Source organism: Callionymus lyra, chromosome 16 (assembly GCF_982586985.1).
Source record: "Callionymus lyra chromosome 16, fCalLyr1.hap1.1, whole genome shotgun sequence".
In the NCBI taxonomy this organism is placed as follows: domain Eukaryota; kingdom Metazoa; phylum Chordata; class Actinopteri; order Syngnathiformes; family Callionymidae; genus Callionymus; species Callionymus lyra.
Genome location: NC_141833.1, coordinates 5,853,906 through 5,871,247, shown reverse-complemented (window position 1 = coordinate 5,871,247; position 17,342 = coordinate 5,853,906). Strand labels below are relative to the sequence as shown.

Sequence of the window (17,342 nt, the reverse complement as noted above, 5' to 3'; positions counted from 1 at the left end):
ATGGAAGAGTCGCAGTTGAAGACACTCATCTTTTAATTGTTACTAGATTGGACACATAAAGTGAAAGAGGTTCGGAGGCTTATCCTTGTTGTTTGACTAAGAATATTGGAGATGGTGGAACCTAAGAATCAGAATGGGCAGGATAAAAGATCTAGTCAATGGCGATATCAGGAGATTGAGATTTAGAAGTTAAGGTGCTGAAATGCCACTCAATTCAATAAATAAACTTGCATTTAGCAATGCCTTGTTGCTAAGGACACCATCAGAGGAGAAACATGTCTTAGAAATCTTAATAAAAATGTATTTAGTTCAAGGCTAGAATGTCACTTCACTTTTTTACAATCTTGACTTCTTTATGTAAATCCATAAACGATTCATTGAAAATGTATCCTGACAGCAACTCTTTTTAGAGCAGGTGCGGCTTTGAAAGGAATGGTTTCAATACTTAAATAATTCATAATTTATAACAAGTCATCCATAATGTACACACATGGGAAATGTTTATGCACATTCACTGGTTAAATTTAGCGACGTCTAAATCACACAGATGCACTTAAGCATGTTAATACTGTCCAGCACAAACACTATTAGCCTGCCTTGCTCATTTTCTGGAAGATCCTAATGTATCCACAAATCAAGTCAAGTTTCTTTTCGTGGCTCTGGCTCCAGACATTATCGTTACAGCACGTCATTTGAAAAGTGCCATGACTGGCAAACATTTAAACATAATGTTTGTGTTTTTAGACTGTAAATGGAACTGTAACATTTCAATGAATCATCAGAGTGAAAGTGGCTATATTGGCGTCTTCAATTATGAGCTGTCCAATGGTTACTGGAATGTGAATGATAAATTGTCTATTTGTACAAATTAGTTGCTATGGTTTCAGTGTTTATAACCGAAAATACACTTTGAAACAGTATTTTAATTAAACAAGTTATTGTTGTAATCTGCTTTAAAATCTTAAAAACCTATATTCATTTTTGACAAATTATCCTACCGTTGTATTTGTAGGATTTTAATCTTCAATTATCTTAAATAGTAATGATGACGAGTTTAATTCTGTGTACCAGGATAAGAGCACTGTCGGAACGAACAAACAAATACATGCCATCTGTGAAAATGCTCAACATACAATATAGTAACACATGCTGATTCACTGTTTGCTTTGTAAAGATTGAATTAGTGTTACAATGTAGTTTGCTCAGTAACCTTACTTGACTATTGTTGCAGTTTCTTTGAAATACTTATTGTGTTCTTAAGCTTTATTAGCCTGCTAATGCTGAACAAGAGCTATCTAAAATTCACGTTTATGTGTTGTGTGTAGCTACACTTGCCTAAAGTACTTTGAAGAACTATATACAGTGTACAATTACGTTGAAAAATGTATATCTAAAACTCTTTCTCCAAAATACAGTAGTAAATTCACGGAGACCCATTATAGCCACTTTATTTGTGGTTCAATTAAGGTGTGGTATACAAAATAATCTTTACTTTTTTTGGTTAGTACAAATATAGTCTGGGGTCTAGAGAAATACTATTTTGGAAATATAAAGTAACCCTCAGTATCTTTACTTAATGACCTGAGAGTTTTAGATATCTAGTTAATCGAGCAAGTTTATGGTTTGGTGTTCCAGAACAAGAAGAGAATGGTTTTATTAACTATATGGAAACTATACGGATTTTTGGGATCACTTTCCTTACTTTTCCTTACTTCCTTACTAGTCCAACTAGTAAGAAACGTAACCACATATACAGTAGATCATAGGACGGCAGACCAACAATTATGAAGTTAAAGGTTCTGTTCTCTCAGTTTTTTTTTGTCTATTTTTTAGTCCTTTGCCAGAATATTCCATGACATAAACAACTATGTGCAAGTTAGGTGGGCCGGAGACAAGTGTGGCAGAAATCGAAAAAAAAGAAAAGAAAAACCTAGAACGAAAGCTTGCACATTTTTGGGGGTTATTTCAACCAAAACAATTGGCTGAATGGCATCATTTCATTGTTGTCCTGAATACCGTAATTGCAAATCTGTCAGTCAAATTTGAAAAGAATGAAACAAAAACAATGCCTTGTGGGAAAAGGAATTGACAAGTGTCAGCATTGTTGGAGTCGGAGGCACGAGCCAGTGAATGGGACTCTTTATCTGTGTTGTCTTTTCTCTCCACTTCATTAGATGATTAGAACGACTCTCCTCCTTTGTTTACCTCCACACTCGTGCTAATTGTGTTTCCACGAGATGGCCTCGCGACAAAGCCGCTGTCGGTATAACTCCTGACTCACGCGGCACAAGCTCAACTAACCGGCGTTGCAACGATTTGCAGTGTCAAGCTCCAGCGAAACTGGTCCCCCGGGTGACTGCTGAGGCGACCCTTCATGGGGCACTCATTTAAGGTACAAAACATGAAGTCAGTCTATTGTGTGCACCGGGGTGTGACCGAGTGTATATATTTTTCTAGAGATTGGACACCCTCCGGGCAGCTCCGAGTCATCAGTCATTGCCAGGGGAGTGCTTAGAACATGATTCACTTGTGGCCACTGCGTAGCCTGGAGAGACGACTGTCAGTCACTGCCGCTCAGAAAAGAGCGGAAAAAGGTGATACACCTCCTTTCGATGTATGAATTATGTATGATTTACGTACATTTCCTACATCATAGATCACATGTAATGGTACCGGGAGACTAGCTGCGACGTCAGATTTGATGCATGATGAGATCGCTCAATCGTACCAGACCATTTTATAATGCATGTCTGGTGGTTTGGATCGATCACGGAGTGGTGTTGTAAAGTAAAGGGTTAACTTTGCAGAGAACGCCAACTCACTTCTTATGAAATTAAAATGTATGCAGGGATTCAAAGCTATTTTTTCTTTAACCTTGTTGTTATTTTAGGAAACAGTTCCGTGACGTTCAATTATGAAACAAGGTTGGACTTAACTTGGTTTGACATTTGAGTTGCTTTTAGTGTGATGCAGTGTCTAATGGTGGTTTTGTCGTTCAGCTGAGGACGTAGATACACTGTGGTACTGCATATGGAAAGAGGAATAAAAACACTTTCCGGATGAAAGACGGAAATACATACTGTTACTTAGAAATTCAACATGACTTATTAAGGAACTAAAAGGCGGAGAGACATTAAGTAGTCTAGCCATGATTGTTTTTGCAATATTCATTTGGCAGCGTTTACATTTAGTTTGCTGGAAATTATTTGATTTTACGTCGCAGTACATGTGCAGAAATTATGTCGGGAGGATCTTAAATCAAATCGTACCCCATAAAATGTTGTACGTGTCAGAATATTATCAAAAAACGAAAGAAAATTGACACTTTTCAAGGGAAATTACCATCATTTTAAAGTCTTGAATTTGAGTCGGCCGAATCATTTTTCCAAAAATATAAATACTTGAGGTATTCCCGATTCATATTTTAAAGTGCACACATGCTCCTCCCCAGATGAAACACTAAAAGACTCAGGGAATTTCTTGTGCTATTAGATTGTATAATTCTGAATTTGGGAGCAGGAGTGGAGTTTAAGGATGATGTTATTCTATGTTAATCTTTGCACCTTTTTTGTGTTATTTTCTTTTGACCTAGGTTCTTTATATTTTAACTTTGTCATCCTTTGCACTTTGTTCTTGTTTTTATTCTGTAAATTCTATTGTCTGCTGTGAACTTGAAACCCAATTTCCCAAATGAGATCTCCAGAGGTATTAATAAAGTCAATCTAATCTAATCAACTAATCCATACAGTTTTCTACTTCCATGCCAGAATGCAATGAGTTGTTATAAGTGTTTTCTATTGTTTTTGTCTAAATCTGACAAAAATACATTTCCCTTACATAGATAATGATATTCAGTACTCATACTAATTGGATCTTAAAAAGTCAGAGGTTCAATTATTTTTTTTCCAATAAATGCATTTGTACTGTCAATTAGTGCTCAAACAAAAAGTTTAATAAAAAGTGCAAGATTTAAATAAAATTAAATTTAAAACAGGAAATAAACTGAATTTAAAAAACACCAGAGCCTCCATAATAAACTAAACCAGAGCAAACCTCACACGCTGAACAGTTCCCGTTGCAAGAGATGAAATACATATTTAATAAATTGACCATTAAGGTGCAGTTACCTCGTCCTGTGCTGTAATGCTGCAGCTTGTCACTGTAAACAGCCTCCTTGGTGTATGCCCTTTTCCTAATGAATCAAAGAGAAACCATTAGAGGCGGTGGAAGAGGGACGCAGCAAAAAAAGTGAGAAAGAAACAAAACCTCATTACTGCTTTAAGTTTCTCTGACAGTCCCAGGCTGAAGGTAAATCAATTGCAAAGGTGTTCGGCGGAGACAAACGGCTGATTTTTAATTGAACCTTGATAGCATCGCTCGCTTTTTCATCAGTCCCTGGCGTCGGCGCATCAAAAGAGCAAGTCGCATTTGAACGCCTGCTCAAAATTGCACAGTGTGACCTTCATATTTGCAAAGGTGAGCAAGATAGAAATGTGACTGTCAAGCTCATGCATCACTTTCTCTTTGGAAATACGAGTCTGGGAACATTTTTCTTCTTTACAGCTCCATACTAAATGTGTCAAATGCATGAGTTTTTAATTAAAAAACTATTATTTTAAGGCACACTTATGTAATGTTAGGCCAACGCAATTTAAGGCTTCTCTTGTGTAATAAAAGCACAATCTGGGTTGTGCGCAATTGTAAAACAAGTGCTATATAAGCCAAGTTTGATATTCATGTAACTTAATTCTAAAGATTCTTCCAGGTTTTAAATGTGTCCAATATGATCAGAGTTACAACGGTCAAGAACATTTGACATTTAATAGATAGATAATGTCAACAAAATCACTATTTATTTGATGTCACTTGCAGTTCAGAGTCAAAGTAAAATGACAGAAAACGTTACCTGCTGCACACGATGGAGATGGCGACCAGTGAGACAATGAAGACCACTCCTGCAGCCGCAGACCCCGCGATCAGAGGGAGCTGCTCCCTTAACTCGGATTTGAAGTCATCTGAGGACAAATAAAGATGGGTTGAGTTATAATAAAAGTAACTCAAATAACAAAACGCACAACTGCTATGTTTTAACTTCGAGAAAGCTAATAGTAGTTTTGTCCAGCTTTAGGACAGGTAAACACCCCACTAGTGTGTGTCAACACCTTGCGATATTTTGTGTTTTATGATCACATTTGTTTAAAGAAAATACATATCAATGCTTATTATGCTAATGTGAAGTTTGGTGTTGTTGGTAAAGGAAATGATAATGGAATCATGAAAAAGAAGACTTAAGGATGAAGATTATGTTGGCATGATGGATTAAAAACAATTTAAACTACTGTAATTTGTGGACTGTATATTAAAATGTAAATCCACATTGCGCCTTGTGTAATTATGGTTGTGCTTACTGACCTCAATCCGATTTTATGTGGTACACAGCACTCACAAACTCACAACAGAGAAATTCACTTGATGCAGGACACATTATATCTGAAAATAGCCCTGTTCAATGATATGGAGCATAATAATGTGGTGAACATTGTAGTATATATAGGAAAATACTTCTGTGCCGAACTAATTATTTTGTAGAGCGTCCCGCAGCTTACCGCTTATGTGGAGGTTGAGACCAAATAAAATAGTACTTTTAGGCCCGTTTTCACCGCAAGGTTCACTTTGTTCTTTGCTTTTAACACATTTCTACCCATCTCCCAATTGATGCACCTTTATTTGTTCCAAATTGGGGACGTTTTAATAGTTAAAATGTGTTTTTTGTTTCACTATTTGACAAGCCATGGTATCGACAGCTGTTGTAGGCAAATGATTCCTGAATAATAATAATAATAATAACAATAAAAATAAATAAATAATAATAATCAATTTTATTTGTTTTGCACTTCACATTTTATCGACAAATCTCTAAAGTGTTACAGTTTTAAAAGCCCTGCATTTTACATCAGTTAAGTTACCACTGCTTTCATTATAAGCTACTAAGCAATGTTTCTACCACTGAATATAAGTGACATCCCTTATCAAAATCTAACATTAAGACGTAATTAAGAAAGAGAAGAGATATCACGCCCGACTTAGACATTCTTTTAAACCCAACATCTTTTTTGATCATTGTTTCCATTTTCAAGGCAGCGCGGTGGAGTCGATGGCAACACTGACAAGAAGTGTTCAGCAGACGGAAAGCAGCAAACACATAACTCTCTGCTGAGACACGCTGACAGAAATCCACTGAGCTTCAGACTGACAGTCGCGGCGTACTTGACAAACAGAGAGACGCCGCGCTATGATTGATAAGGCAGAGCGTGAAGGGAGGTTGTGATACCCCCGTACCTGTCAGAAATGACCGGGGCGGATAAACGCACCTTGGAATGCTGCTATTTTTTAAGGTGTTGGGTAGAAGTTAATATGCATTTGTTCACCACCAGTGGAGGGCGAGTAGATTAGAACTTCCTAATTGCTTGTCCAAAATCCTCCCTTAAAGCAGATCCCTCAATTATTCCTCTCATGCATATCTTTCCATAACTTTGGCAGACAGTGGAGTTAAAGCGAAGGCAACATTCTGCACGCTGCAGGCAAATCAGCGGCTTCTAAATCCAATCCCCCGTGTAGAATGTGCCTACTGGATTAAATTGATAAAAGGAGAGCTAATGCATCTTCTGAGCAGACTGAGAGCTGATATATACGAGGAAACTCAATGTGACAGGAGTAGCTCACTCTTTTAACTTGCACATTTATCAGGAACATTTTCCAGCAAACAGCTTGAACGATCTCACAGCGACTACAGCTCCCAGGCAGTCTCCTTCTTCTTGTGAGTCACATTAGGCGCCAGGGCTCCAGATAAATCTCCCCTCCACCCATATGAGAATGGTGATTTTCCTTGACAGCCGAAAATCACTGCGCCACTTGTTCGTCCGTATTGTTACAATCAGTTACGTATCCCTCAAGGCGAGAGCTGGAGGACTGCGACATCAGTCACTCTCGCCATAGATCTCCTCATTCTCCATCACACCTGTCCATCACGCCCGCTCAATATGGCGGAGGAGGGAAGAGGACACCTTGCGGAGGTGTATTGAAATGTGACGAGAGGGATAATATGCGTTGAGAGTAGCACAGGGGTGTGGATGTGGGTAGGAAGGCGAGCGATTCTGGAGCGCCGACAAGGTGAGAGGAGACCTGTAGAGGTGCGAGAGGTGGAACCCAGGATGTGATTGTGGAGAGCTCTCCCGGGGTTTCGCTGCTAATTGCTTTGACGAATGTCGTGCTATGGCTGCGAGCCAATGAATTAACGCTAAATGTTGTTTGTCAGCTTGTATTCGTGTGCGTGTGTGTGTGTGTGTGGAATATAATTAACATCCGCCAGAGAGGGAAATGGAGGCCAGCGGACGCGCCACTACATCTGCTTCGCGCAGGTGAATGGCCACGCTGATCACCTTCATCATGATTATTATCTTTTTCATTTCCTCCTCTCTTGCCACCATCATCTTTCACTCTGTTGTCATATGACGGAATGTCAAGTTCTTTTGTTCCCAACACTACGGCGCTGAATGCCGAATCAATGAGGATGACAAGTATCCCAAAGAGGTCATGGTCAAGGTGACTTTTCCCCCAAACTACTACACAATCATTTGTCAGTCGCTAAAGTTAAGATGACGACCCGAAGATAATCTAGGGTCCAATATTTTGCTACTCCAAGAGCTACCATCAGTTTGGTACACTTTTGAAATAACTTAATATATATTATATATAATATTAAATATATATACAAACACGATATTCATCTGATTTACTAAACATATTTTTTAGTCTTCCTGGTACCCACAGGCACCACAGTCCAGAAAATGGAGAGTACAAAGTTTAGTGTACTAAATTTCCAATTTTCCAAGGCCTTAGCTACTTCAGAAAACTCTCATCTAGCTCAGTGTTATCTTTGCGAAAAAAAATGTCTCCTTTCAGTGCTTTCAACTCAGGGGTCACAAAGAGCAAGGCCTACTTCTGCACTGTATTTTACTCATGTTCTCGAGTCACACCTATTATGGTCAGTGGTACGTCTGTTTCTAGCCTTTTCCTATCTATTTTGAAAATATTTCCCTTCTTATTAACTCTCATTGAAGATCTAAGTAAGAAAGTAATTTATATTTGTATAGCGCTTTTCCAGACCAGGGTCACAAAGCGCTTAAACAATCAAAACAATGCCCAATAAAAGATATACTTAAAAGATCACGATAACACCAAGAACAACAAAGGAGTCCCAGGAAATCAGGGAAAAGCCTGCACGAATAAACATGTCTTGGGATGTTTCTTGAAGGATTCAGTAGACCCATCAAACACAGAGGGAGAGGAAGATCGTTTCAATGCTTAGGAGCAACAACCTGGAAGGATTTCTCTCCTCTGGTCCTGAACCGTGTGCGTGGAACCATCAGTAGATTCTGATCCACAGACCTCAGAGCCCGAGCTGGGGTGTAAGGCTGGATCAGATCACTGATGTAAGGAGGAGCCTGACCATGAATAGATCTGAAAGTAAGAACCATAATTTTAAAGTTGATCCTGAAACAAACTGGGAGTCAATGAAGAGATTTAAGGATCGGAGAAATGCAAGTTCTTCTACTAGAGCAGCTCAGAATTCTCGCTGGAGAGGAGTTCTGTATCAACTGCAGGCGAGACAGCTCCTTCTTTTTAAGTAAATCTAAGTATTCTTAAATCTGCCTCTTCTAACTATTATTTTCTCTTGGTACCAAACTTGTTTCCACCTTTTCAATGAACGTAATACCATTTTCACGGACCAGCCTTGAAGGTGAGTTGCGTAAAAAGGCCCCTCTGTTTGTTTCCGCCCTTTTGCAAGGAAGCTCTCCAAATACTCCTGAAAAGTTTTTTTTTTTTTTATCAATTTTACTTTGGATATCATGTGACCAAGAAAAACATCGGAATGCAAAGGGACTGGCGTGAAGCTATGGCTGAAATCAACGACACCTATTCTACCTGGACTCTCTTCTTCTCCTTCATTGAGCTCAACCAGGACAAAATCCTGATGAATTGAATTTGCATAACATTTATTTTCTCATGGCATTACTTGTAAGGACACGTTAAAAAATCCTTGTACGAGGCAACTTTTATAGGCCAGAGAACAACATTTCTAGTATCATTAAACATACACATTTAAAAGGAAGTGTCAGGCAGACGTTCCTTCATTTGAGAAGTTCAGGGGTTGAGCCAGGACAAGTAATAGACGATGTCTATCCGTCCCCAAGTGTCTGGCAAAATCAAAAAACCTCTATAATTTCGGCTTCAGATGAGCGGAAAAACAGTTTGGATGGTTTATTAGAGCAATGCAATTCATATTATTAGCAACGACTGAAAAGCAGCTTTGGCTCAGAGAACAAGTGTCACAGCTGCGATGGTCCCTTCCAACTCCTACAACATACCGTGCACCCTCTTCCCCCCCTCCCTCGCAAGAAAATATAATCTCATCACCTCCTAATTACAGTTCTACATTAGGGGATAGTGCCACGGCAGCAGCAGGAGCGGGTGAAAAACCAATTAGCTGAGCGTTTTGGATCAAGCACAGTTAGTTACACAAACAAAAGACACTCAGCACTGTACATACCCGAGCCTCCCACATGCAAAATCTGACTGCGAGTGAAATTAATTTAGCCGTGGAAATAGAGGTGTGATCAGACAGTACGGTTCCCCTCCATCTCACCTCCTATTATTAACACGACCACAAAGGCAGAGAGTGTGTTGTGTGTGAGAGACAGCGAGCGAGACAAAAGGAAGAGGGTGAGAGAGAGAGAAGAGATTCTTCTGGCTCGGAGATTCTTACCATCTGTGAGGGTTTGGAAGCACATCTTGCTGCTGTATTTGCCAAAGCCGGCCACGGTCCGCGCTCGCACCTGTACCACATAAACCGTCCCCGACCTGAGACCCTCCACGCGGGCTGTGTTGGTTTGGCTCCGCAGGATTGTGGAGTTAATCTCTGCGTGGTCCTGCGAGGAAGAGAGGAAAACACAAAGTCAAAGAAAGTCGACAAAGACAAAGCAGAAGATAACAACTTTCTTAGGGAGTGTCTTTCACGAGTTACATGGACAAATAGTGACGGCAAGTCTGGAGGAAACACAAAGTGTATGTGGTCCAAAATCTATTTAACCTGTAAAGAAAGTTATCACAAAATACTTTCTAGATTGAGCTAGCTTAAAGGCTACATTTCAGCAGCTTGATGTGACCTCCAATCCAGCCTTGATTGAGATAGATTATCTCTTCATGTTTCACCATCTGTTGGCATATACACCGCAAGTAGTCTGGACTTTCCCACAAAAATATGGTCTGTGGTCATAATGAAAGGGCTCTAGGTTGAAGCAATGTTCATCGGTATTGATAGGAGCCAGTTGAGACTCTGACATGTGACTGGAAATTGCATTGACAAGAGTAAGAACTAGTACAGGACAAAATGATTTGGACGTCACAGTTGACCTAAGAACAGCCTTAGTAATCGCCAGATATGACACAGTATCAGTCCGAATATTATATACCCTATTTTCCGCACTATTAGACGCACCGGATTATAAGGCGCACCTTAAATGAATGGCCTATTTTAAAACTTATTTCATACATAGGGCGCACCGATAAGGCGCATAGAATAAAATATACAGTCAAACGTTTGACTGGGGTTGCGTTATGCATCCACTAGATAAAGCTGTGCTAAAGGGAACAATTTATTAAGAGTTCTGACAACTCCGTTAACTCCCATGGTAACGATGTTCAAATGACGTTTAAAAAGCTTCAAGCAGCAGCGCGATGGCGATGTGAGCAGAAAAATGTTGAGCGAGCATCAGTGAAGTTTAGCGCGTGTATGACAGCTAGAACACGCGTGTATGACATGTTGAACGCACGTGTATGACTGGTTGAGTGATTTTGGGCAAAAAAAAAATGTTTTGAGTGTACCAAGACACACTCGATCAAAATGTTGCAGTAATCTTACTCCATGGCCGTCCGGCATGATTCGTTAATCCCACCCCTTGATGACGCAATGACGTAATCCCGCCCAGGGCGTGTCGGCTCAGTCGGCGCAGAGTCATGAAAGTGTTTGTAAACAAGTCACTCACCACGTAATGTTCATATATAAGGTGCTCCGAATTATAAGGCGCACTGTCGTTTTTTGAGAAATTTAAAGGCTTTTAAGTGCACCTTATAGTGCGGAAAATACGGCACATATTTACTTGTGAAATACCATCAGACCTGCATGTCTATATTCCATATCTCTGACTCTAAAGTCTGGTACAACTAATGGTACAATGTTGACTGATAGTTTCATTAAACAGAAAGAAGGTAAAATGAACTTTTTTTTTCCACATGGAGAGACAAAAGAGGGTTAAAGGTCTAGCAGACCACAGGTTACAACCCCATGGCTCCGCTCTTAACACTAAGAAACCTGGCTAAACATGAAAAAGCACTCAGGTTGTCTTACAGATCGATGGTCTAGACCTCTCCGGTGTGAAAACAAGCCTACTTCTAGGAATACCATCATCCTTCTCCATGATGTTTTGAACATGTGCTGTTGTACGTGCTACATTCCTTGTTAATCCAATGAAAATAAGATAAGTCCTCGATATTTTTGTTGGTTCTCTTGATAATGACCATTTAAATTCAGAGGTTTAAAGCTCAGAATAGTTACATGATTTAAACAGGAGTGAGTCTTGCATAAATCTTAAAAACCGTAGCTAAACAACCAGAACAAATAAAATATTTTATTGCTTCGTCAAATAACTTTTCCTGGATAGACTTATGAGATCAGTGCGACGACAATGATCGCTTGGCTAACAGAACAGTCTGGATCAGGCCTTAAAGAACAAAATAGGCTTAAAAAAAAAAAAAAAAAAAAAACGGTTGGTGAATACCCTCGTCGACACCGTTTATTAAGAGCAGACGTGCACTACTCATTCTTTGGCCGCACCTGAGCTCGAACTGGCAAAGCCACTCATGCACTCACACAGTCACAAAGCAATCCCTACAGAACGTAGAACTTGTAGAACACTGGTCTATAAATCTCACTTTAATTCAATAAAAAGTTTAAAAAAAACAGAGCCTTTCTTTTTAGCTGGAAGTAAAGTATGAAAAACAACCGTGAAGGTTGATTTCAACCACAGAGAATAAAGATACATTATAACAGTATATTTTAAAAGCCGTATGTTCTATTTACTGTCCAATCTCAGCTGGGTTATTCCAGCATCAGCAATGACTAAAAAACGGTCAAACCGAACACGACAGGCAGAAAATAAGACTGCACCTACATCCCACCCACAGTGTCTGATGTGGATGAGAGCCGATGTCGCCAGTTAAAAAAAAAACAACACACCGTGTAGCTTTGCTATAAATCCATGGGTGTATTAGTGAAAGTTTAATGCGGCAGCACAGCAGAAAGACAAGTTAGAGAGTGGTAATGAAAGTGGTGGAGGGAGGGATGAGGAGGATGGAAGAGGAGCGCAACGAAAACTGGAGGCACAAACAGCCCACATCGAACTCATTATCCAATCTGATTGGTGTAATTGAATCATTCCAGTTGCGCTGTCATTGAGCAGATGAGGTAAACACAGCTATGAAACCCCAACACATAATGATGTATGCAATCACATTAGCTCTTATTGGACATTCGAGGCCTGATGAAGACAAATGTTTGGGCCTGAGATGGGAAATGCAGCCTAGCAAGTAGCACTTATTTGCTTTTCTGAGAGGGGCAGGGACGCTCAGAGCGTCTAACCATCTCACAAACATTTGTCTACTCCACTGCACAGTCAGAAATGTTTCCAATCGCGCTGCAAGAATTGTGTTTCAATTCAACTTTCTGTCGAATTAAAACCTCTTAGGAGATCAGGTATTGATTAACCTTGAAGCGTAACAAAATTACACACACAAATCGTTTTTTAAATGGTAATTAAAGGTGAAGCTTCAATTGAATTTTTATGCATTCATATTCAAAGAAATGTTATTTAATCTAACTAAATGGAGAAAAAGTTCAAGGTATGTAAGAACGTGATACAAATGAAACATTTCCTGTGTTTAAAATTACTGATTTAAAATGTTGCAAATAAAACTTTATTAGTTTGTAAAAAAAAACACATATTTAATAATGTGTATTAAGTAAATAAACTAGTGACAGTCTTTGCCTAAAATATATTTATTTATATAATATATTTTGTTATTTAAAGTTATATAAATCAAATTGTTATTATTAACATTTTTAAAAAGGTTGTATGCAAACTACTCAATTCCCAAATTATTATTATTAGTAGTATAATTAGTAAACACTAAACAAGCATCAAAAACTTCTCATTTTCTTCGTCTGATCGGCCGAAAACACCTTTAAAATCCATGCAAGCATATTAAAGGAACAATGAAATATTTGATCAAATAGTAAATCACATGGCCTTTGTATTTTTCATATAAAATATTTTTTGCGGTGTTGTATGGTGCTGGGTACTCCAGCTGGTACTTTATAATATATAAAGTAAGAACTCTTTTCATTTGATATATTTAAAAAATCTCAAAAAGTTCATCAAGTGTAATTATTCAACTTTTATCCACAGTCGATTGGTTAAACCCTTGTGTTATCTCAGGGACAAGGAAGGAGAAAAAACATCGCAAATAATTTCCTCTTATGAGTTTGTGTTGTGTTGTCTCTGGGTCAAGGTGACCCGGTGGCTTGAAAACACAACCTGACCTAGAAACAAAACAGGGGATACCTAAAACACATTGGTCTTCAGACCACTGGGTCACCTTGACCCTGAGACAACACAAGGGTAAAAAAAATGTTGAATTTTTCCAAACGAAAAATGATAACAGCAAACAATTTGGGGTGTTGTTTTTTTTCTTCTGGAGTCTAAAAAGCTTTAACCTTTACCCTAAATTAAATAAAATAATACAAATATCAAAAATGCTAGAAGTAAAAATGCAAAAAAATTCAGGAAACTAGAGGGAAAAAAGAAGCAACAATAAGATAAGGATTATATTTGATAAAGTGAAAATAATGAAATTCCAACACAACATTGAATTCCCTACTTTTCTCGGGAAACAAACCCAAAGTGCAGTTTCCTGCACCTGAGGTTAGAACTCGTCCTTCTATGGCTGTCAGTAATTCTCAAAAGCCACACCTCCATCTGTCGGGCCTTAAAGAACAGCCAGGTGAGCAGACAGATGGCAAACAGCCAGTAGGGAGCAGCATCCCTCGGGGGAGCGCCAGCTTGGAACGCCCCGCTCATGCTGCCAGTCAAATGGGGATTACGTGACACACGAATACACCCACATCTGCTGCCTGAAGTGAGCTGGCATCTCACCCGAGATAAACGCGGTGAAGTAGCCAATGACAGCTAGAATCCACAGGCCTGAGCGGCCACTTCCTGCTGCCAGTCAATTGGGGATTAGGAGGACCACACCTTCACCTGCTGACCGGAAAAACTCGGTTGCAGGTGGGAAGACAGATGGAGAGTCTGAATCAGACCTGGGCCGAGTGTGGCTCTGGGGCCACATGCGGTCCCCTGACTGTATTCATGTGGCCCCCAGGAGGTCACAGTGAAACTATAAAAATGATTCTGATGGCGAACAACTTTCATTATTTAACTAATTGCAGTATTTTATCTGTATTGATCTAGTTGGAATGCTTGTGTTTTTATTTATTCCAAAAAAATGTATTACAGAATTATTTGATTTATTTTATGATGTTTTAACTAAATTTGTTCTTTCGCATTGGATTTCTTTTATTTTTGTAAAAATTATTTTTCTTTTTATTAACCCCTTGTGTAATCTCAAATCACCCCGATAACAAATGTGTTTGTGGTATCCCTTGTGTTGCCTCTCGGTCAAAGTGAATGACCTCAGCCACTGTTACCTGTTCGGGTCACCTTGACCCAGAGATACCATAATAAATAAAATGGATTTTTTTTTATTTTTATGAAATTACAGTTTGATATTATTAAATAACTTCCTTTTAAATAGTTTTTTCCATTCATTTCTCCATCATATTGAAGCTTGTATTATTCGTCACTTCTTTCTTTTGGCTTGAACAGTCATCGTATTTAATATGGCCCCTGATAGAATCTCACTGATTGGTCTGAATTGAGGTTAGCGTTGTTATCAGTGGTGTTTTTTTTTTATGAATTTTACTCAGGATTTGGGTCAACTAAAAACCAGCACACCTTAACTTCTAGTTGCTGGCTTTTATTTTAGAAGGAGTTGGCATCCGAAAAAACAAACAAAAAAAAACTTGCCTATCTGGCGACTTCAAACCACAGATGATGCTTTAATCTTTGACCAGTCATATTGCAATTCCAGTTTGTTGCTGGAAAGCCACCAACTTTTCAACTATTTTTGGTCATTTTCAAGTGATTGCAAATGGCAAGATACTTTGAAAAGAGGCTAGAAAAAAAAGGGTGTATGTGCTGCGTGTTTTGGTGTGGCTGCTTTTTTCCAAATTGCCAACCACGCAAAATGGACAGCATGGCCACTTGGCACAGAAGCACACATGGTGGGCTACCATGTGTCCACTCCACCGGCTCGCACACGGCAACACACGCACAGGGAAGTACACACCGAGACAAAAGAACGTTCGTACTGTTTATTTTAAATGCAAGAGAAGAGCACTACTTATTTTGCCAGAGGTGAAAATCAATAAGCAGAAGATAAGATTATTTTAATGCAAATAACTGGCAGAATATAATAATATTTTTACATATAACCCTAATTATTTCCACTGTGATTGTGTAATTTCAGGCAATTTTAAATATAATGTCAATTCATCCTGTATTTAACAAGATGCACGTCCGATAGCTTTTCTTTTCTTTAGGGTTCTGTGCAGCTTATTTGGATGACTCACCGGACTCAGCCGGAGACTAACAAGCAGGTCTGAGTCGGTGTGTGGAGGCAAACACAAAAAAGAGCTTTCCGAAGGCATCAACATGTAAGCTGGGGTTCAGTTGAAATATATATATACACTTCTTACGTCTATGCATGAATAAATACATAAATTTTAGTTTTAAAAGTAAGAAAGGTGCTGTGTTTAAGAGCGTTAAACACCTTATTAATGTAAAATAACTAGCTAGAGATTTATACTACATAACGATTATCTATGAAGACAATATGGAAAAGAAAAAGGTTGTATTTATTGTGCTCATCAGTATGCGTCTGTTTGCACGTAACTATCTTTTATTAATACAAAATAAAACATATAACACTGTGTTGCCATAACCACACCCACTCTGCTGTGATTGGTCAAGCATCAAGGTTTGTAACATCAATCCCCAAAGTCTGGAGCTCCAAGGGACTCATTGTATAAAGAAAGCGGGCGTGATTACAACTGGTTGGAGGAGGAGTGGAGCCATTATTAGATCAAAATGGACTCCGCTCTCGTAACCTCTCATTCGCCGAGACAGACGGTGGAGAACCTTATAAAGTAATAACCTATTAACATCGTAATGATGAGGAACTTACTGCATCTTAGAGAGGAAGACTTCAACATTTGAAACATGTGAGTGAGTCAGGAGAGTTTTTACAATAGTTTCCCTTTAACAAATCTACAGTTTTTTCCTGAAGAAGCAAACGAGTAATCTGGATGCATGTGAAAATGAATTGTGACCCATTATTGTAATTATAGGTTATGAAACAGAAACAGGGTTATTAAAGCTTTATTGCTTGTTTACAAGTTTTATGTGTCAATAATATTTTCAATACGAACATAATGACATTTTCTTGGGTGCTTCTGTGTAACATTTACTCTGTATTTGTGTGAGAAAAACTGACGGAGAAGTGCTAAATATAGCAATATGATGAGCCGTAATTATAGACAAGAGTGACTGGGACACTCGAGCTGGCTTGAAATTTGCAACGATTTAATGTTTGATAGATGTTTGACAAGATAAAAGTTTCATCTTTAATTTGTATTCATCTAAAAAGGTTATTCACAAACAGGGGGTGTTTTTGGCGTAGTTAAATATTAACACCGAAAAGGGAAAAACACAAAACAGAATGACCGTTGAGTGAGACATTTAGACTTAATTAAAATGAGTAGACAGAGAAAAGCCATCGAACTGACAGCAGCGTCGCTCTTTATATGACCTGTAATGAGCGTTTTAAAAGCCTCCGTGGGGACGAGGGCTTCTAGTCTTAGTGTGGATGCAGCAGACGGAAAAGACAACAGATCCATCGAGGATTCACTTGGAGTGACTGTCAACAAAAGCAACGTTGCAGACCTAAAGCCGTAATTCTAGCGTTGATGAACCTATATAAAAAATTGTTTTTCCAACAGCTACTAATAGCCTATTCGCCATTATATTTTTTTTTAAAGGATGTTCATA

General features: G+C 38.7%; 1 protein-coding gene across 2 annotated transcripts in view; it reads right to left on the bottom strand.

Moving 5' to 3' along the window:
• ephb1 (EPH receptor B1) overlaps positions 1-17,342 on the bottom strand; it is a 209,911-nt gene that overhangs the window by 37,127 nt on the left and 155,442 nt on the right. For both annotated transcript variants that reach the window (XM_087811862.1, XM_087811863.1), the window contains exons 7-9: positions 9,827-9,989; positions 4,907-5,015; positions 4,128-4,192 (exon numbers count right to left, since the gene is read on the bottom strand). In XM_087811862.1, coding sequence (XP_087667988.1) covers positions 4,128-4,192; positions 4,907-5,015; positions 9,827-9,989 — 337 coding nt within the window. The remainder of the gene's footprint in view (positions 1-4,127; positions 4,193-4,906; positions 5,016-9,826; positions 9,990-17,342) is intronic.